This window comes from Nylanderia fulva, unplaced genomic scaffold, assembly GCF_048542155.1.
Source record: "Nylanderia fulva isolate GAGA-0341 unplaced genomic scaffold, ASM4854215v1 Scaffold29, whole genome shotgun sequence".
NCBI lineage: Eukaryota > Metazoa > Arthropoda > Insecta > Hymenoptera > Formicidae > Nylanderia > Nylanderia fulva.
The window spans coordinates 2,788,719-2,810,224 of record NW_028190358.1 but is presented as its reverse complement, the minus strand read 5'-3'; the positions used below and the strand labels follow the sequence as shown (position 1 = coordinate 2,810,224).

Below are 21,506 nucleotides of genomic sequence, written 5' to 3'. Positions count from 1 at the left end.
TTATCGACGTACTATGATTTTCGGTATTATAAAACTGTATTCCTTAAAGTCAGCTGTCAGATTCACATTAATATATTTTAAAAACACATTTTCAAGTGCGTTTAAAGTCTTTAAGCGAAGATAGATCGATTTCGATGTTGAAGCGAAAAATTTAAAAAGTGACTATTTTTTATTAATTTAAAATTTATATGCTTAGTCGTATTTTGAATTGATTGTTATTGGTAAGAACATTTTCAATCGAAAAATATATTAATGGAAATAGCAGAATTCGAAATTTTGATATTTGAAGAGGTTTAACTAGACAGTTTTCTTTAAATTACTGTAATTTTTAAAGCGTACAATTATAAGCTAAACGAAAATTACTTCTCACAATTAGAAACGATATTAAATAATATTGCGTATTCGGATTTGCTTTATTTTAAGGTTGGGTCACAATTTTAAATTTCGATTTTTACATTGACGAGTCTTGCGATCGGAATGCTGTCGTTTATCGTATTAAAAAATTAATTCTTCAAATTATGGTGCCACATTTACGTTAATTAATTAAAGACACGGCATTTCCAAGTGCGACTAAAAATCTCTAACAATAAGCGAAGATAGATCAATGTCGATTTCGAAGCGAAATATTTAAAAAGTGACCAACTTTAAGAATTTTCAAATTCCTATGCTTAGTCGTATTTAGAATCGATATTTATTGTTTAGAATATTTTCAATTGAAAAATATCTTTATGGAAAAAGCAGAATTCGAAAATCTTGAAATTTGACAAGAATCAACTTGGACAGTTTTCTTTAAATGTATTTTTTAAAGCGTACAACTACAAGCAAAACGAAAATCACTTCCCACAATTAGAAACAATATTAAATAATACTGCGTAATCGGATTTGCTTTATTTTAAAGTTGGGTCACAATTTTAAATTTCGATTTTTACATTGACGAGGCTTGCGATTGAAATGCTGTCGTTTTTCGTATGAAAAAATTAATTTTATAAACTCAGGTGCCACATTTACGTTAATATATTAAAGATATGATTTTTCCAAGTGCGAATAAAAATCTTTAAGCGAAATTTAAGAAAAATTTGAAAAGTGTCAAATTTTAGGATATTTAAAATTTACATGCTCAGTCATGTTCAACATTTATTCCTATTGTTTAGAATATTCCTAATTGAAAAATATATATATGGAAAATGCAGAAGTCGAAAATTATGAAAATTGAAGAAAATCAACTTTGACAATTTTTTTTAAGTTACTGTATTTTCTAGAGCGTACAACTACAAGCGAAACGAAAATCACTTTAGATACATAATAAAAATTCGATGAATTGAAATTATGTCGAGACATAATTAAAATTCGATGAATTGAAATTATGTGGAGGCATAATAAAAATACGATGAATTAAAATTATGTCGAGACATAATAATAATTTAAGAAGTGCACAGACAAGAAAATAGAGAGACCTTTGAGGGAATACTTGGCTTTAAAATCACGTATGAGCTGTTTACTAACACCTAATATTAAACGTTTTAGTTGTTCACAATCAAATAACGATAGTTTGCATTATGAATCTGGCGATGCAAAAGCTTGCTTCTCGAGTAAAATGCTTGCAGAACTTTAGAATTTATTTGATGATTAGATACCCAATCTTATGTATTATGTTAGTCGATTGCTTTATTTTAGGATTTTTTTTTAAAGATAAAATATTTCTTTTGTCTAATATTTTTAGATTAATAGCATAAATGTGCAAAACGAATATGTTATTTTATGTTTCTTTTGTTTATTTTTTGTTTATAAAGCTGTGTAAAGGAGAATTCTAATTGTAAATAAAGAAAAAACTAATTTATAATAGAGCAATTGTAGAAAATAGAAAATGATTATTAATAATATATTAATTTTTGCTTATATGAGTTTAACATTTGATCTTTATAATTCTTTATTAGACATATTAAGCTTTATATTTTAATCATTATCAATTTTTTTTATTTACTAAAATTTCTCTATTTCCAACTAGTTTTTTTTTTCATTAACAGTTAGAATTTTCTTTACACAGCTTTATAAACAAAAGATAAAAGAAAAACAGAATATATATATTATTAATAATATATTATTTATTGCTTATATAAGCAATAAATAATATATATAATAATATATACATATAATTGTTATTTTTTGCACCATTGTGGGCTATCGTGACAGGGAAGCGTTATTTTTATTTTAATTCGCCGAAATTTTATTATGTACATAATTTTAATATGCCGAATTTTCGTAATGTACATAATTTTAATTCACCGAAATTTTAATTTTCTTATTTCTATTATGTACACAATTTTTATTTTATGAATTTCTATTATGTTCATAATTTTAATTTGTCGAATTTCTGTTATGTACATAATTTTATTTCTGAAGTTTTTTTACGTACATAATTTTAATTTTCAAATTTCTATTATGTACTTAATTTTAATTCATTGAATTTCTGATTTCTATTAAGTACATAATTTTAATTCACCGTATTTCTTTTATCTAAATAATTTTAATTTGCCCAATTTCTTATTATGTATATATAATTTTAATTTGTCGTACATCTTTTATGTAAATAATTTTAATTCGCTGAATTTCTATATGTACATAATTTTATTCTTGAATTTTTACTATGTACAGTACATAAGTATTCTTGAATTTCTATTATGCGTTATAATTTAATAATTTGTGTGGCGCGCGCGAAACGCGCGCTTGTGTTATCTAGTCTGTCAAAAAATACAGATGTGATGACGCGCCGCTTCGCTTCTCCAATTGTTTTCGCGATTTTTCAATTTTATTTCTCACAGTTAACGAAAAATTGTATATATTTACAAAAATGTATCGCCTCTTTTTCTGTATTTTAATTTAAATAATAATAATGATAATTAATTTTATCTATCAAAAAATACAGATGTGATGACATTTCGCTCCTCCGATCGTTTTCGCGATTTTTCATTTTTATTTCCCACAAGTTTCCGAAAAATTGTATATATTTTCAAAAATGTATCGCCTCTTCTGTATTTTAATTAAAATAATAATAATTATTATTTTGAAATTGCAGGTATGGCCACTTTTGGTGCGTGGCTCCTTCTCTACATATATATCTAGCCATCGGTGCAAGGTGCGAAATTTTGGACAAACAATGTCCGCGCCGTCGTGGAGATGACCGACTCGCTCGTCGGCGAGTGACGAAGTCCGGTGTCAAAATGTGATTGACACTCGCGCGCGACGAGTTTCTGTCAACATATTCCATTCTGGATCTCCGCGAGACGAAGAGGAATATACATATAATCCGACAATACGTAAAAAGCCATCAATGGCGGTGACGGCGAACTCCTTCGATACCTGGCTCAGCAAGAAGCTGCAAGAGCTCAACACGGACGAGGGTGTTTTCGGTACGTACATCAAGGGCATCCTCGAGAGCGACGAGTCGCAGGACGAGAAAACCGAGGCGCTCGAGAGCATACTCTCCGGAATAACGGTGAGCTGGAATTACGCCTATGTTTTGGAGGTTAGGAATGCGAGCGGGCGTTTTGTCAGCCGGTCCAAAATAGACCCGAGGTCATCCCGAAAGTACGCGTTTTTCTTCCGCACCCGCGCCTCTCCAGCGATCTCGAGTTGCGCGCGCGTATTTCGCGATTGATCCATCTCGCCGTGTCAATCTCCTTTATTGAAAAAGTAGAGTCGGAACATTCGTGGAAAACGCGAGATTGCGATAAAAATCGTGTATGGATTTTGAATAAAATTGTTTAATTGATTTTCTCCATGATTTTAAAACTTTTGACTCTCTCTTTCTCTCTCAGAGAATTGTATTTTGAACATTTATTATTGCTTTTTTTATGCTTACATGAGATTGCGCAATGTCTGTTGCAATATAGAGCTTTATTTTGTTACAGGAGGATAATATTAATAAACATGTAGCAGAAATCTTAAGTGCATGGACAGAATGGTTGCCAGCTAAAGATATAGCTGCAGCATCTCTACCAACGGAAGATGTTGATGTCAGATTGGCTAAGATGTTGGAATCGCAGAGTCTACCTACAACGACGCAAAGAAGTTATACAGAGGAAGAGAGACGAATACGGGAAGCTATACTAGCACAGTATAGTCAAATGTCTGATGAGGAGAATAGCGAAGGAGAGAATAGAGAAGAGGATGGAGCAAGCGGTGGAGACTGTGGAATTGAAAAGAATTTGAATGCAGCGACTATTGTACAACAAGAAAGAGAAAAGAGAGAAAAAGCCAAGCTTGAAAGCCAGAAAAAGAAAGAGAAAGATAAAGAAGACAGGTAACAAAATGATTGTAGCATTATATTCAATAAATATGTTTGTGCCTATTATGTATAGCATAATAAAATTGATAAATTTTCTTTATCTTTCAGAGAAAAGCAAAAACAATTGAAAGAAGAGAAGAAAGAAAAAAGAAAAACTCAAAAAGGAGAAAGACGAAGGTAGCATCGAAACAAAAGCAATGCAAGATTTACCTCAAAATTAACGAATACATATATGCTGCTGTATTCGTATACGTCTATCTTTATGTCGTGCATGCAACGATCTCCGACAGTTATTTAAGTCATCCATCTTATATTTCATTAGAACGATATGTATGTAGTATTCATGTCGTTAGAAGACGCATTTGTAGTCTCAATATGAAACGCATTCATCACAAAAAGATATCTTCTATGATATAATATTGGATCATCCTGTGCCTTCTGTCTAAAACATCTCATGCGAAAGGTTTGTTACTTATACTCCTTACTATCCTTTTTTATTATTTTTTAACAATAATTTTGTAATTTGCATTCAGAACTTTCCCCATGCCATATATAATATTGTTGCTACAAAAATTTAATAGTTTCACTATTAAATGCAAAACGTAATCCATGTATATTCAAGTTCTGAATACAATGTCATTTTCGTCTCTTGATACGCTTAGCGCATTGTGTTATATCTTATACGAATTATGTATTTAATATGTTAAATAAACTATTTAAATCGCTGATATGATATTGAAATATTTAATTTAGGGAATATTTAATATTATTAAAAATTCTTAATACTACATGGAATAAGGAATATAAGTCCTGTAGGGAAGGATGTAATGCGGGGATGATATATTTGCGAGACGTGCTCATTGCGTTTGTGTATATATTTTTTTATTAGTATATATTTACACACAAGATGATATACTGAGTCGAAACTGAGTCATCTTGGTATTGCATTAATAATGAAAGACAAACGCAGTAAGATAAAAACAAACAAACAAATGATACAAAAGATGATGATGCTTCAGTATCGTATCATTACATACATATATACTAATGTCAATTATAATAATCATTTATTATTTAGCAATTCTCTCTTTGCTATAATTAAGTCTGGGCAAAAATTGACGAACTCGCACTTATTAACGTTTATAACAAGACATCCGCAGTTGAACGCCAAATTACAAATCACTGTGAATCCTTCGCTCTCATTTATCAGAGTAGGTTCTTCTTCCCCCCTCCCCTTCCCTTTCCCTTAGATAGTTTTAATTATCCGCGTGATCTGTTACCCCGAGATCTGTTTTCCGCCTTCAGAGGCAGAATCGCAGAGCAACTTTCGTCGCGCATCGGCGTCTAATAATCTAAAACGACTCTTCGTCATCCGATTCCCGTTTGGGAATCCGTTTTACGTATCGACGAGCTTCGCAAATAAGAGACGAATCTCTCTCGCATCTATTACCTAACGAAAAACTTACTATCGCGTAAACGCGTAACTCTATGATTGTCCTACTGGAGGATGATCTACGAGGCCGTCGCGACGATGATTCTCCGCGATGAACATCATTCAGGGATATCTTCTTGGATAAGGATGTGTTTAATCCATCGCGAGAAGGGGAAAAAAGAGTTACGCACGCACACGCATTACACTAATTTAATTCGATAGCGTCTAATCGCGTCGTTAAAACTCGATAATTAGTTACACACTGACCTAAACGGATACACGCCGCGTGGAGGAGCATCCTTTTTTTACTGGAAAATCGGAGAGAATTCTCGATCTCTTTCGCATAATTCTTCCTCTCCATCGTATTCGAGCGAGATGTGTGTATACGTTCGGAGCACGTTCGTTACATCCTGGACTAGAAAAAGCGACTGACTCTTTTCCGTCCGCGGGAACGATGTTGAAAAATCATCCCGAAATACGGCAATACAAATCTATTCCTTCGTAAATGACGAATTGACCAGATTACAAAGTCAAGTAACTTACAGTTTTTTGACGAACACGAGTTTTCACCTCCAATTCGCTGTTTCTAGGATGATATCTAACAACATGCTTTGCCTTTTTATTTTATTAATTTTTTAAATATATTTTTTTGTAATCCCGATTTTGCTAACGTCAGTTAACTTCAATTGCAGCTTATATCGATTCTTTGTCTCTTCCCAGAGACAAAGACCTACTTGGCCTGTATCCAAGTTAACCGACACTGAACAAAAACATAAGATTATTAGCGCATTTTTCGCTACACGAACATACTTCTCTTATGTTTCTTTTAGGCACGACACATGCGTGCCGAGCGCGCGTGGGTCGGTATGTGTGATGATACATGTTACGCAGATTACACAACGTTTCTTTTTTTTATACACATACATATAATTTGATCCCGCTGTATACAATAGTGAACACAACTAAAAACTTAAGACTGTACAATTGAACAGTGTTTTTTGAGGGTGGAGAGACTCCGTAGATGACGAAGCGCGTATTCTCTCTCCGCGTTTAATTATATCCTCTATGCATCCTAGACTAAACTCATTTTTCGCTTTTTTTGCATGATTTTTCTCTTGACGTGCAATGGTATATATTTTATAATGATAAATATATGTATAACCGCGCGTATGTCACACACACACACACACACTCTCTTTCTCTCAGACATTTATTCGCTCCCGTTAATTCTGAAGATGAAATCTCTAATGTAGAACACGCACGCATGCACGCAGCGTCGTTACATATCTTCATCTTAACGCTCCTGGCTTCTCGTTGATTATGTTGGAAATGTGACGTTAGAGGCGAACAACACACGCTAAAAATTGTTGGATGCCATTTCGAAATAAAAAGATATTTCGATGAAACAACACTTCAGCAGTGTGCTCTAAAGCCATCTGAAGTAGCATTTCATCTAAATATCTTTTCATTTAAAAATGGCATCTAAGAATTTTCAGCGTGTGCTATCTCGCCTCTGACGTCACACTAACATGACCGCGACGAAGTCTCAGGAGCGTTAATAATTAATTTGATACACTCTGATAAAAATCGCCGCCTCATAGACGCTCGTCAATTCTTCCTTTCTTTTTCTTTTTGCCTGGAGTAATCGAACGAAATGCTCGCCCGAGATTTTTTTCGTGATGGTCGAGAGCGACTACTACGAAAAGCCGCACAAATCGTGAAAATCGTATGTGTGTAATACGTAATATTATATATAATATATATGTATATATGCGCTACTTCGTCAGTCGTTCGTTCGGGCAGATTCGCCATACGAATTATATTTTTATGTATATGTAATTCTTAATGTAATATATCCTCCGCTCCGTCTTTATTGGCCATTCGCCGATGATGTCGCGCGATACCGCTATGATTGGTACGATATTAGTTTGTTTCTAAAGTTCTTGGGCTCTAAAATGAACTTTGCGTGACAAATCCGATTTCATTCGTTTCGATTTATTAGCGTGAGACGTTCGAAAACTTACCGCGAATCAAGCGCTTCGTAAAAGGAACTAAACGACGAGTTCGTTAAAATGAAATGAAGCGATATCGATTTGGGGAACGAATTGAATTATATTTAGGAACAATTTCGCTCTTTCCGTTTGTTAGCAATGTAAAATAATGATTCGTTTCAGTCTCTTGCACGTGATCGTAATTTACGAATATCGATGTATTCATTCATGTGTTCTTGTTTCAATAATTACATTTGACCATAGTAACACGTAAAACACGATAATTTAATAGGATCTTCATTATGGTATCATACCATATAATAAAATAGAATTAAGATTCAATCGAGGAAAAGACAGAGAGAGAGACGTGAAAAAATTGAAGATACATCGTTTCGAGATGAAAACTCGAAAACGGCAAAAACAGGGCGCGTCTCACGTTTTTAATCATAACGATATCATTATTAATAACATTATTAGTTCGAGAATCTTGCATTCACTTTGCGAAACTTTAGAATGGGTACGGGCACATCGAACAATTACCACGTCTAAAAAGTAGCCTAATGTTACGATACTCTATACAATATAATTTTTTCGTCAAATCCTCTGCATATCGCGAAATGCTCGTGATTTCGAAAGGGGTTCGCATCAAATTACAAATCGCTAATCAATGACGGAAAGCCACAAGTAATATATAAATAAGTAATAAAGCGCGAAGGCGGCGAAGAGGCGTCTCGCATTAATAGATTTAATTAATTCTTGATACAATAAAGTGCGTGTTACAATATCGCGCGAATGATTAATATAATGACAACAGAAGAGCGGTGTGTTGTAAGAAATGATTGAAAAATTATCGGGCCTCTTTTTTATCAAGTACTTTGTATAAAGCGAACTAGCACGTTGCCGTTCCTGGGATTTAAAATACGCGCAATTACAATCTGTACATGTCTACGCGTGTATGTAAGTATGTTAATTCTGCCATTATCGACGATTTTCCTCATTATTCCTCAGTATGCAGCTATATCTTTGCGATAATAGTAGCGATATAGCGATTATTACAGATATAATAAGAAAATAATGATTAATAGTAAATTGAAATTATTATATTAGCGATCGTTACTTCTTAATATCAGAGAGATCTAAGTAAGACAGTGGTAGTTTAATATCACAATAAGACTACTCAGGCCTCGTTAAACTGGGGCATGCTTCACGTATTAATGTTACTCCTCGCCTTGACGCTTCGTTATTAATCGCGACCCTGTGTTGGCGACACAGGTCGACTCACAGATCTTCGGCGCGACCGTAATTCGATGGTGATCCCGACGTTATTTTGCAACGTCAGGCTAATCGTTGTGTCGACATTTGTTTCGCTTTTCTACGCGACGATACATATATCGATGATATGCGCATCGTATCGCGTCGCTTATATTCGCGTAATTCATTTAAAGTATATTATGCGCTTCTAAACGATTTTCTCTTTCACTTTGCGCGAATTTTTTTTATCCGACATCTGACGAATCGTTCGCGGGTTCGTCGACAAACTACGCATCCTGCGAATATTTTTTGTAATTTTTTTTGTTAATATCTATGACCGAGATTTTATCACCCGTTAAACTAATTTTATCACCTCGTGCACTTTACACGTGCGCGCGAGATAAACGAATCAGCTAAATACGATGGTCCGTGTTAAAACGTAACCGGTATACATTAATAATTGCCGGTATCCTCGCTGTGAGCAGGAAAATCTACGTTTTCGCGAGTAACTACGATAACGCGCGCGTGAGTTTGTTACGTTTACCTGAGTGACATCGTCTCAATGTCCCCCAAAAACAACGCGCGAATCGATCGCTATATTGCTCGTCATTCGGCATGCCCGCGGTACTCTTCTCTCCCATCGTCAGATCGTCATTTTGGCCTCATAGCTCGATACATGCCGAGACTAGCGATTCTACGTGTCTAGCCCGTTTGGCATCGGGGAACGCTAATGTCAGAAATCGGCCAGCCAGTTCTAGACGCGCCCTCCGTTCAAATCGCGCTTGCCCTTGATATACGTCGAAACAACATCTACATGTCGCGCATCGATGCTGAAGAACGAGGTTGCTAGTTCGCATCAGCGTGCGAATTAGCGCGTTTAGAAGTGGCTGGCGCAAACCCGACTTCACAATATCGGCGGCAGAAACGTGCCTGAGTCATCGAGATTCGGATCCAGACTCGCGACGATATCGCCGGTCGATGCGTGCCTCGATGTCGCCGTCTGCGTACTACTCGCTAGGGCGTGACTGCTCGCGCTGCCGTTCAACTTGCTCTTCACCATCAGACCGCCGCCGTTGTCGGTGCCGTCGGTGCCGGTCGAGACCTTCTGAACGTACTTGCTACGACTCTTGTACAATCGGTACATCGTATAGGGCGGGTCTTCCATCGTTGTTGCTCGTTGCCGCGGCGCGCTCACCGTCACGCTCACCGTTTGCGGCAAGTGCGCAGATTCCCGCGACGTCTCGACGCTCGTCGTCGTCGTGTTCGCGCTCACGTTCACCGTCGACGAGGCTATCGCCGACGACGACGAGCTTACGTGCGAAGAGGACGACGAAGTCAGCCACTCGTGACGCATCGCCTCGTCGGGGGTCATGCGTTTCTTTGGATCCCACCTGATGATGTGAAAATAGAAAATTTAAGAAACTTAGGAAAAGGAATAAATATAATATAGTCCATATATATAATATATAATATATAAGTACATATATTTAATATTTCCGGGATGTATAGAAATTTTGGCATAATATGCGTGAAAACACTGCATATTGTAGACTTACTCGAGGCATCTGCTAACGAAGTTTACGAATAGCATGTCGGAACACCGAAGAGCCATTGAGAGGTTCTTGCTACCTGCCCATCTCTTTTTGCCTTTGCTATTTGTCACGCATCGCGGACTCCCTTTCTGATCTGTAATCATTTTACAGTCGATTCTTTGAGAGTGTTACGCCGTACACGCCCACTTCTATCATTAGGAACACTCCAAGTCCCGACGTTATAGTACTCGTTATAGCGCCACGAGCTTACCGAAGAAGAGCCTGCGACGAGTCGCATGACTGATAATGTGCTCTGGCGGCAGGCCGAGGACCTCCATGATACAGGCGAGCTGCTCTATCTCGTCCTCGCCCGGAAACAGCGGATATCCCGTGTATAACTCGGCCAAGATACAGCCCAGACTCCACATATCGATCGGCGTGCCGTAGGGAAGACCAAGAATCACTTCTGGACTCCTGTAAAACCTCGACTGTATGTACGTGTAGACGCGCTGATGACTGTAACACGAGGAACCGAAATCGATGACTTTGATGGAGCTGCTACCCCGTTGTTTCAGCAGCACGTTCTCCTGCAACGATAACAGACAACGCATATGAGAGAGGAAAAACTCGGAATGAAGGGGCAAATGTCATACATCCGTATAAAACCTACCGGCTTTAAATCGCAGTGAATGATGTTTTCTCGGTAGAGCAGTCTCAGGCAACTAATTAGTGAGTTGGCAAAACGGCGAATTAGACTCAGACTAAATCCTTGATAACTATTCTTTTTGATTAGCTCGTACAGGTTCAAGCTGTAACGAAGAGAGAGAGACGACCGTTTTATTTTATTCATCCGGTTTAATAAACCCGGTTTTAATATACGCCAAAGAGATCTGACTCATCGTTATCTCGCTTGCAATCGCTCACCTCATTAGTTCGAAGCTGATGCATAGGTGATTTCTGAAATAAAAATATTCTAGCATGTGTATCACATTGTGTTGCGAGTTCGCCTCCAGATCCTTCTTCCTGAGATGTTCCAAGATCCTCACCTCGATGAGAGCCTGATGATGGAATCTCTTTTTGTTCCTGCAAGAAACAAAAGTGAAAGTCGCACGCTGTTTAAATAAAGAAAACGACACTGAAAGCGAATGGAAAAATGCCGGATGTAATAACACATTCGTGCATTACGCGGAATTTTCTCGGATAATAGCTTGCAGTGAGTCACAACTCGCGAGATGACTGTGTACTTGCATTTCCGCGTACCTGATAATCTTGATGGCGATGTGCTGTCCGGTTTTATGATCCAGCGCTCGAATCACCTGACCGAAGCTTCCCTTGCCGATCACCTCCAGAATCTCGTATCTAAGAAGAAAAAAATGCACATACAAACTTTCGATAATTTACTCGCGCGAGAAAATGGATAGCAATAAAGTACAATATGCAAAGTATTAAAAAAATATTGGACGCATGCAGATTATTTATTGCACGCGAGAAAACTCATCGTAAACTCTTCTATTTTTCACCGCGTTTCGTGCAATACATCGCATATATTTGAATGCGAAATTCACTAGACGTAGTTCTCAACACCGCAATTTCTCCACGCGAGAGTAACGACGGAATTGCAAGAACGCGCGCAATTGTGAGATTCCAGATCTGCCTGGGCGAGAGATCTCGCCGAACAAATGGCAACAATAACGATTAAGAGGAAGAGAGGAAGAAAAATCGCGCGCTAACGGAAGAGGATAATTACATGTAAAGGTAGATCGCGCTCACCTATAGGAGATGTGATCGTGCAGGACCTTGTTGTAGCTGCCGTTCTCGTCGTCGTAGCCACCGTTCTGGGAGGAGACCTCCTCGCCGTGAATTTTGTGGGCCGACAGACCCAGATACCAGATCTCCGAGTACTTCTCGATCTCGGCGCGCTCGAATTCTGTCAGTCTGGAGCCGTAATACTTCACTGCTTCCTGAGGCGTCATTGGCAGTCTCCCGGCTATTTTTTTCCGAAGCAAAAACATGTATCAAATGACTGTGTATACTTCAGGAATTCACGAGAATGTTATGTAAGTCTATCAGTTTCGCTCAAATTTTTTTTCTGTTAGAATATATTAGAACGAGTATGTTTATTTCATTTTCTTTAATTAATCTTAATTACAGAAAAATATTTAAAACCTCTATAAAAGATTATGTATACACAAAGAGAATTTTTTTTCTTAGAATTTACCCTGAAAATCATTGGAAGAATTTTATGAAAGTTTTTCTGATTAATATTTACCATAATAAAAAATATTAATATCTACCACAATAAGATATAAAATATGTTCGATTAATTTTACTTTAGTAAAAATTACTATGTACATATTAATATTTTTTATTTTGTATTGTCCCACGATTACCATGATTTCAGGATTAAATTCTAAGGGAAAATTCTCTCTCTCTCTCTTTCTCTCCCCGTGTATATACATATGCATTTATATTAAATTGTGTATTTAGAGACGTTTATTCAATTGCGAAATATATAAATTAAAAACCACTTTTTTGGAAAATATGAACATTCTCTAATTAGTTTTGCACCTACAAAGACTTTATAAAATTTCTAATTTTCATTAAATTCTGCAGATTTTTAAATTAAATTTTCTGTTAATATATTTTAACGAGCCTGTGTATGAGAGACTGAAATGTTTTTATTCGTTCGCGGAATACGGATTGAGAGAACAGTTTTCTCTCCGAGAAATATGAATAATATTCTTCGTATATGTGCCATAAGTCTTGCGTGTAATTCGCGTCACCGTTATAACGCTTTGCATTTTCAAATATCCGCTTCTTAAATATTCGTTCGATCAACGACGCAAATTTAAATGACAGCGCGTTTCCCATATAAGGGTTCCGCGCGATTCTCATGTAATCATAGCGTTCTCACGTACCGTATACTTCGGGAGAAGTAGCGCTGATGGGTTCGTGCAGCGGCATACTGTGAATGTTGTTGCTCGTGTTGTTGGAGTTATTGGCATTGTTGTTGTCCGATTTATCCACCCGGGTTGGCTTGGTGTTGAAGAAAGACGGGTTCTTCAATTCGAATTTCTGAAACAAAAGGGAAATTTTCCTTTTAGCATAAAAGCCGTCGAAATTACACGTGTTATGAAAATTTGTAACGTCGTTGCACCTCTGCGAACTCTCGTAAAACTCGAGGATTTATTTACCCACGTGTGTTTTGTCGCGGCAATGTTTTACAATCAACGAGTATCTCAAGGGAATAGATGACCAACGTTATACTCGTCGTAAATTCTTGTGCGAAATGTCAACAACAAAATGTTAATGACAGGAGATGGATCGTTAATCTCGCGATATCTATCCTAAAATTAAAACATAAAATTAATTATTTCATATACGTATAGAAATTTTGAACAAATAGAAGGAAAACATTCCAGGAAATTTTCACCTAACGAGAGTCGTTTCCAAATTCACGAGAAAGTCTCAGCCGCGAATATCTTGCGCGACATTCGATATATTATTATATATCAATGTAACCACCAGCCATTATTTCTCGAAGTACCTTCCGTACGTTTCACCGCAATTTTATCGACATAAGAGAAAATAACAGCGCAATTATCCCGCGTTCAATTTTCGCGTTAAAATTGCCCGAATCGCTTTTGTGGCGGCGACGCTTTTTTCTCGACGTGAAAGTGGTGCGCGATGCGGTATAATCTCTCAAAGAAAGTAGAACACGAGCACAGAGTGCGAGAACGTGCATCGGGCATCGAGTGTATACTGACCCCTCCGATTTAACAAGTTTAATGACACCGAAGGAGAAGAGTGATCCGGACAATTATTTCTTCGCCGCGCGAAAGAAAGAAGTCTGTCGTTGCAACTTCGTCGGCTTGAAGAAGCGACGCCTTCTTTCCGTACCAAGGGCAGTCACCGGTCGCAAATGCATCTCGAATGACAATCAGCCTTCGCTGTTGTGTTCACGCGCCAGGGTCTCCGCTCCTTCATTGGATTTCCTCGCGCGTCCTTCCGCCGATGTTAAATATTTATACGACCGAACGCGTCGGCGATCGATCTCGGATGATGATGCCTGTTGCCGGTAGCAAGCACATCCGGCGCCAGGAAATATATATTTATGAAAAATATATCTTAGCATATATGTGAGTCTACAGAGGAACATAAACCTTTGCAAAATAACGAGGGGATAAATTATCGCGATGTACTCTGTAGACGAAGAGATCAAATATTCCAGAAAGGTCGTAAAATATTTTATCAGACAATTCTTTCTGCATTTCTTTTCTAGGTATTGAATCTACGCGTAATAAAAAAAAACATATCGAAAAAAGAACGGTGAGTTTTTATTTATTCATAAATAATAGAGAGTATACACGTGTGTATGTGGAAATTTCCGCAGCATTTAAATGTCTCCCGGGAGCAGACACCTTGCGAAGCTAATATCAAGCTCACCTCGCTCCAGATGTAGTTCTGTTAGCGATATTTATGCGCAGTATTACGAGAAAGTATCGAAATAACCGCTGCACTCCGCAGTGAATACTCAATTACTCTCGCATAACGTTCCATCGCTGACGTTTACCTTCGCGAATGTACATCAACATCGGCAGATGTATAATTTTCCACACGCGAAACATGCCGAAGCCCATTGTCGAACACGTATACATGCATTGGACATCATGATTACTCCATCGCAATTAATCTCGATCACTCTAGATCTCTTCACGAAAGCGTTTGATCTATGTCCTATACGAAAGGCGCGAGTAAACGACAAAGAACGACTGCGATTTAGCGTCAATTGATCGGCTTGACGGCAATTAAGGCCAGACGAATGTAGGCATAAATCCTCATTAAAGGGTCGCCAGACGGTTCACGAATGCTCTCTCACGCGTCCTTGTTGTCTCTTCTAGTTCTACATTACTTCGCATCTACGCGATTGCATTGACCGTCGATTTGATCCTAAACCGTCGCGTAGTGCATTAATTAAGCTATGTTCTCACTAGAGCATCAACGAGCAACTTTTCGTTAATGTTCAACTTTCTTAAAAAAAATTGCTGGTTGTTGCCAAAAGTTTCGTAAGCTGCATCCTCATTGAAGCAACTACAAGCAACTTTTTGTTAATGTTCCATGTTTCTTAAAAGTTGCTAGTTGTTACTAAATGTTTCGAAATAATGTGATAAAAATATGTCAACTTGCAACAACACTGTCCATACTGAAGCAACATTATTACAGGAACATTTGGGTTTTGATTCTATTCCCATTTTAACCGCGACAGTATCACTGAAAATTGAAGGTCCACATTGAAGAAACATTTCTTCCTTTAACGCTTGTTGCTTTTCTTTTATCTTTGAATAGAAACACGCAGCTAACTTTTAATGTTGGCATCAGAAACAGTAAGGAACTTTAAGAAACTTTCGGCAACAACTAGCAACTTTTTTAAGAAACATGGAACATCAACAACAAGTTGCTGGTTGTTGCTCCAGTGAGGACGCAGCTTTACGTTAATCGCGATAGAAATGTGATTTGCGATTTAATTTCGCGCGCGGTAAAAAAAACTTGGACATTAAAAATTCAGGTCTGGAAATGAATCGACTCGTCGCGGCTCTCTCTGACCTGGCGTAATGAAAAATTATTATCGGCCATCCGTTGCATGGCTCGGACCGGCGATACGCGGATGAGTTTCATGCAGAACGAGGGAGATCGCGGCATAAATAAAAAGTCACGAGAGTGAATAACCGTGCGGTCCGGAGGCCGCTCGTATAAATTGTAATCTTACATTTATCCCCCTTCCCGGTTTCTCTCTCTCTCTCTCGCCTTCCTCCCTGTGCCTGATCGATCACAGCCTCTCGCGCTTCTCCACTTCGTCGCTCGACGGAGACTTTTCGCTGCCAAGCCACGACGCACGCATAAATAACACGCACGAAAATCGCGCCGCCAAAATTCACGTAATGAATCCGCCGAAGTTCGACCCTCGGAGATACGCCAACAACGGGAGACGGAGAAGAAACAGCCTTGCACAATAAATGCGACATTGTTCCGCGGCGCGACTTGAAAATAGATCGGTCGGTTTTCAGGAGAGCGAGATCAACTATATAAATATGCGGGAAGGGAAAAGGAGGAGAGAAATTCATCCAAGGACGCGAGAGAGCGAGCGCGGCCAATAACCGTGTATTTCTATCTACCGATCGCGCGCAGATAGGCATCGCGCACAATAATTCCCCACATCTCTCTTTCTGTTATGTATGCAGTTTACCTTGTGACATCTCCCGCGGCCGCCTTTCTAATACCTATGCGCGCGCCAACGCAGAAACTGCAGCTGCTCCTCGCGATTGCATACATATAAAGTCCAACAAGTACTTACGCACGGTATTTAGATACGTGGGACTCTTTCGCGGAGAGCCACGTGGGCGGTTGGTATCTCGGTACATATGTATATATCGGAAGCAAACGTCACTCGGCCACGTGCGTGGTGTGTTCAGCGCACAGGAGAGGAGGAGAGCTCATTAACCCGCGTGCAATTGGAGCGCGCGTGTGTTGTTAAGCGCCTTGAAAGCGACTTAAACGGACGGCGGATACACACAAACAATAGTGCAGCGGTGCGTTTTCACCGCACGCTCAAACGCTAATTGTGCTTGCGATGCATCGTGCATACATCGCGCGTGCGTCATTGTATCGCACTTTCTCTTATGGATTTTTCCAATTTTCCTCGAGAGAACAATTAGGGACTCGCGACGCGAATTCAATTGCAGAAGTATAAACGTGCGGATGATAAATTTTCTTGCCACAGCTACGGCTTTTAACTGACTCCTAATACGATATACGTACACCCTGTACATAATGTGTGTATATTAGTAGCGGGATAAATAGAGATAAACAGGAAGTTTGCGTGAAAACCGCTATAGATACGCGTATCAACATGTGTCATCCACCCGCGAATCGCGCGGGTTTGCAAAAGCGTCAGCCGTATATTTGTTTCATTCAGCAAATAATTCAAATGGGTAAAGCGCGATAGAGGTAAAAGCGATGCGATTCGAAATCACTTGCGTATACCGAGAGAAACCTTCCGGTTGAAGTCACTCGGTATTCGCACATTGTGATGTTATATAGCTCGACGAAACATATATACAATACAAAATAACTCTCATTCAATTATCATTTCCAAAGAGGATCTCGCACGTGCCGCGAACAACTGTATGCTTTCTCTCCCTCCTTCGTTACTTGCCGAATGTGGTTCATTAAAACTTTCGGTTGGTCGATGTTTCGCTCAAACAAGTCAACGTTCAGTTGACGCCGCGTATTCGAAATCTCTCTAGTGGAACAAATTCGTATCAATTAATTCCAATTACATGAAACCAAGACAGATCGGCTAAAGAGATTGACAAATTGGCGCCGTTCGCTGTTTCACCATGCGAGAGAGTGTCATACACGCTCCGAGATATTTCATAGAAAATGTATTTCTCAGTTGAAAACATGAATTCTAAAAAAAAAATATTTTTATTTCTTCCCAAAACGCATTAATTTTACTTCGTATAAATTGTAATGTAAATAGATATTTTGATTGCAATTTAATGCAAATTTATTTCCAGGCAAAAAGAAGGATACTCTCTCTGACAGAAAATCTAGTCGATCTAATCAAATCGAAGTGAGTGCAATTTTATGAACGGTTAAAAGTTTCTTCGCGATGTTCCGTTATCGAGATTAGCTCTGCGAGCAACTGTTCGAGCTATTCCTCAGTCGTAAATTAGAAAGTGTTTTTGTTACAAATATGTATGTATACGGTCTTGTGCGGAACGGGAGAAGTGAAACTGCTGCCAGTAAACATTATAAATCACCGACTAATCGTACGTTAACGACTTAATTTTGCATGGCTATTAATAGCTTCCTCCAAAATATGTTCTTTCACAGGGATCCACTATGGGCAGCTATTTGAACAGGTGCCACTCGTAGTTACGATTTGGCGGCGGCATTCAGTCGGTGAGATTTATCGTTCAATAAAAATCTTGCATTCCGCCGCCTAAGAGTGCTACTGAACGATTGTAAAATCGAGGTGCGAGAGTTAACATTATTTAAACATTCTAATATTTGGACAGCGATCACTCCGTTCGAGCTGCCAAGCAAATCGAGCGTTCGATATCCACCGTAAACACCGTTAAAAATATCCCAGATTACTAAATCGCGTTTCCGCGTCTCGGTGCATTAGCGAACATTTATATAAAGAGAAAACGATTTCGCGCGAACGATAAAATTCTCTCTCTTTTTTTTTTCTCCTCGCCCCTCTCGGCACAAATATAAAACAATCTAAAATAACGGTTCTCTATATTTGATGTAGAACATAATAATCCAGTCAGCGAACAAAAAGGAGTTCTTTCAGGAGTTAACGCGCACTTCCGCGTTCATGATTAAACTTAAAGTCGGATGTGGTCAAGCATATACCCCGAGTATTTACCGTTAGTATTTTAATTAACGAAATCCGTCATAAGCGTTATTTCTAATAAGCCTAATGCATCGGCCTCCCCCGGCGCGATTACCGATTACACGGAGGATTTATTAACCATCGCATATACCGTGAAGCTGCCGGTTCTATTAAAATAACGCAAAATAGAAAGAAAAATCCGCGCCGTACATATATCCCCCTCGTTAGATAGGTCAGATATCTGAACTTTTGGAAATATTATCCCGGTTTGATCTCCCCTTCCATACGATACGTATATATCCGCATACCTTGTTATATACCTTTAATCTATATAATCTACCTCAGTTTAACGTTGAAATATGATTAAATCATTAATCACGGTTAAATCACGTTAATCGCCATTTTGCGCCAAGTGGTTACATACAATTTAAAGCACAAATCAACGAAAGCGAATAAAATCCCGCGAAGCTCGTTTAAAAGTGCTTTTCTCTTTCCGCACAATTTCTCTTTTTCGCTCAATCACGCGGTTCCGGCTTAAAAAAAAAAAAGAAGCGTTTCCGTTCCCGGAGAGAAGATATCATCCGGACGATATCCTCCGACACGCTATCATTGACACACTTGCTGAACACTGCAACTTGTCGTCATGACTCGATTTCGATCGAAAGTTGTAACGCACCTACGCACCCGTGTTACAGGTTGCACATCCTGGCCGTTATTATTGCATAAGAGTTACACATAGCCGATCGCTTCTTTTTCGCGGAGCAAAAGAACGCGACCAACCGGTATTTTTGCCAGGCAACCACGCGTATATACGTACGTGCATGCGTGTGTTCTAGGTAAATTTCATAATTATGTAACGGAGAACCGACACGATAAAAGTGTAGGATGTGGTGTTTCTCTCTCTTTCTCCCTGAATTACACCGAGATTACATTGGCCATAGGTTCGATCGTTTGAACCGCGATCGATTGTAGTATTAATGCGATATACCGAAGCTACTTAATAATCAACGATTCGTGAAACGAGGGTCTTGTAATTGCGCTCTCAAACTGCTTTTCGAAATTCCATTTCGCATAGGAAATGATTGCAGGCGAATTATTGCCACATATATGTATATATATATGTATAGGCGCGCTATCGTATCGTTGCATAACGTTATTTCTCGATATATCGCGTGTTGTGCTTCGACGAAGACGGATTTCTAGGAAAATTTTTTATCTGCCTCGCGCACTCTCTCTTTGTCTCCTATACTTCTTCTCTCTTTCTTGTGTCCAATTTTGTATTCGATATAACTTGTGTATGTAGAAAAATATTTATCAATCGATAAGATTCTAATTATCATAATGATAACATTTTTTTTGATAACATTCGATACGTCTAAAGTTATCAAAAATCATAGCTGTAAAACACAATGTAACAACCTATTTATAGACTGCCACGGATTAGAGGAAAGAGAAAATACTGTGCATACAAAGCACGAAATGAACGTCCAAATAAATTCATATTGACGATACATATATTAAATAATTATAAACCGAGAACGATTACAGGATGACAGTCATGCTTTCCAAACACGGCGGATTTAATAAAAGGTCGCTTTATACCGAGTGCGGTTGCAGAGATTCATATTAGCTGCATATTATGCTAATTTGCGCACGTTTTGCGAAATAAACGATAGACCGAGGGTTTCAATCGCGCAAGTGGATCACGCGATTTCGATGCGCGCCGTTGCAAATTTTCCCAACCGGAATTTCACGGTTTCATCTGGTGATAAACAATATGATTTATTCACGCACGTTGGTATATCCACGAGAATCAGAATAAAAGTTTTGTGAAGCACGGGAGAGAGAGAGAAAAAAGACAGGGACAGAGAAAGAATGGATTGATTGAAAAAGATATATATACAGGGTTTTTCCTTGGTGAAAATGTTGAGGGAGACCATCATTTTTAGCACGTTCCCAATTTTTGTTATTATGTATCTTTATAACTAAGCCTTATATTAAAATTGTATTAAAGTAAACTCTACCTAAAATTAATTGAAAAATATAGTTCTGTCAATATTTTATTTCCACAAGGCTTAGTTTCTAAAAAAGCCTTTATTTTCAACTGCTTATAATTCAAAAATTATTGGTGTCTCGACATTTTCGCCGAGAATATATATATATATATATATATATATATATATATATATATATATATATTCGCGTAAACATATATATATATATATATGTTTACGCGGCCTATAAACTTATTATTTATTTGCACGATATGCTGAATTTCAAGCGATTCCGAACGGAGCGCTTGAAATCGGATTCCGCACAAGTTGCGCATTTATGGAAGATGAAGACCGGCAATTTCTCCGGAAGACTAACAATGGGGAAATCTATGATCGATCTTGACTGATCGACGAGTAGTATCCTTACTCTCTCGCGGGGCCGACGCGAAACTGACCTCAAATAAAACCTGCTAGAAAACATCTTTCGCGAGGCACCGCTTCTTTTTACGCTCTCCGGCGCGGTTTCGAATAATAAACTGGTTTTGGAGTTCCGGCTCTCCGTCCTTCTTCGTCCAGCTCGCGGAGGGTCGCGCGAGAGCGCCTTAATAAGGCAACGA

The 21,506-nt window shown here is 38.3% G+C and overlaps 2 protein-coding genes across 5 annotated transcripts in view; one reads left to right on the top strand and one right to left on the bottom strand.

Moving 5' to 3' along the window:
* Positions 1 to 3,107: 3,107 nt before the first annotated feature.
* LOC114945840 (coiled-coil domain-containing protein 43) lies at positions 3,108 to 5,013 on the top strand. The gene is made up of 3 exons (XM_085484107.1): positions 3,108 to 3,493; positions 3,909 to 4,300; positions 4,394 to 5,013. The coding sequence occupies exons 1-3, from the start codon at positions 3,329 to 3,331 to the stop codon at positions 4,464 to 4,466; spliced, it is 630 nt and encodes a 209-aa protein (XP_085340233.1). The 5' UTR covers positions 3,108 to 3,328; the 3' UTR covers positions 4,467 to 5,013.
* Positions 5,014 to 5,145: 132 nt separating this feature from the next.
* LOC114945841 (uncharacterized) overlaps positions 5,146 to 21,506 on the bottom strand; it is a 148,313-nt gene continuing 131,952 nt past the window's right edge. For all 4 annotated transcript variants that reach the window (XM_029322163.2, XM_029322165.2, XM_085484101.1 and 1 more), the window contains 8 exons: positions 13,410 to 13,566; positions 12,262 to 12,478; positions 11,752 to 11,850; positions 11,416 to 11,574; positions 11,162 to 11,300; positions 10,763 to 11,078; positions 10,516 to 10,645; positions 5,146 to 10,350 (listed from right to left, as the gene is read on the bottom strand). In XM_029322163.2, coding sequence (XP_029177996.1) covers positions 9,864 to 10,350; positions 10,516 to 10,645; positions 10,763 to 11,078; positions 11,162 to 11,300; positions 11,416 to 11,574; positions 11,752 to 11,850; positions 12,262 to 12,478; positions 13,410 to 13,566 — 1,704 coding nt within the window. In that variant the 3' untranslated portion in view covers positions 5,146 to 9,863. The remainder of the gene's footprint in view (positions 10,351 to 10,515; positions 10,646 to 10,762; positions 11,079 to 11,161; positions 11,301 to 11,415; positions 11,575 to 11,751; positions 11,851 to 12,261; positions 12,479 to 13,409; positions 13,567 to 21,506) is intronic.

Bases quoted from the DNA above. Each gene is read 5' to 3' on its own strand.
- LOC114945840 (XM_085484107.1), top strand. From the start codon at position 3,329: ATGGCGGTGACGGCGAACTCCTTCGATACCTGGCTCAGCAAGAAGCTG. The intron at 3,494-3,908 runs GTGAGCTGGAAT...ATTTTGTTACAG, and splicing joins GCATACTCTCCGGAATAACG to GAGGATAATATTAATAAACA. The intron at 4,301-4,393 runs GTAACAAAATGA...TTTATCTTTCAG, and splicing joins GAGAAAGATAAAGAAGACAG to AGAAAAGCAAAAACAATTGA.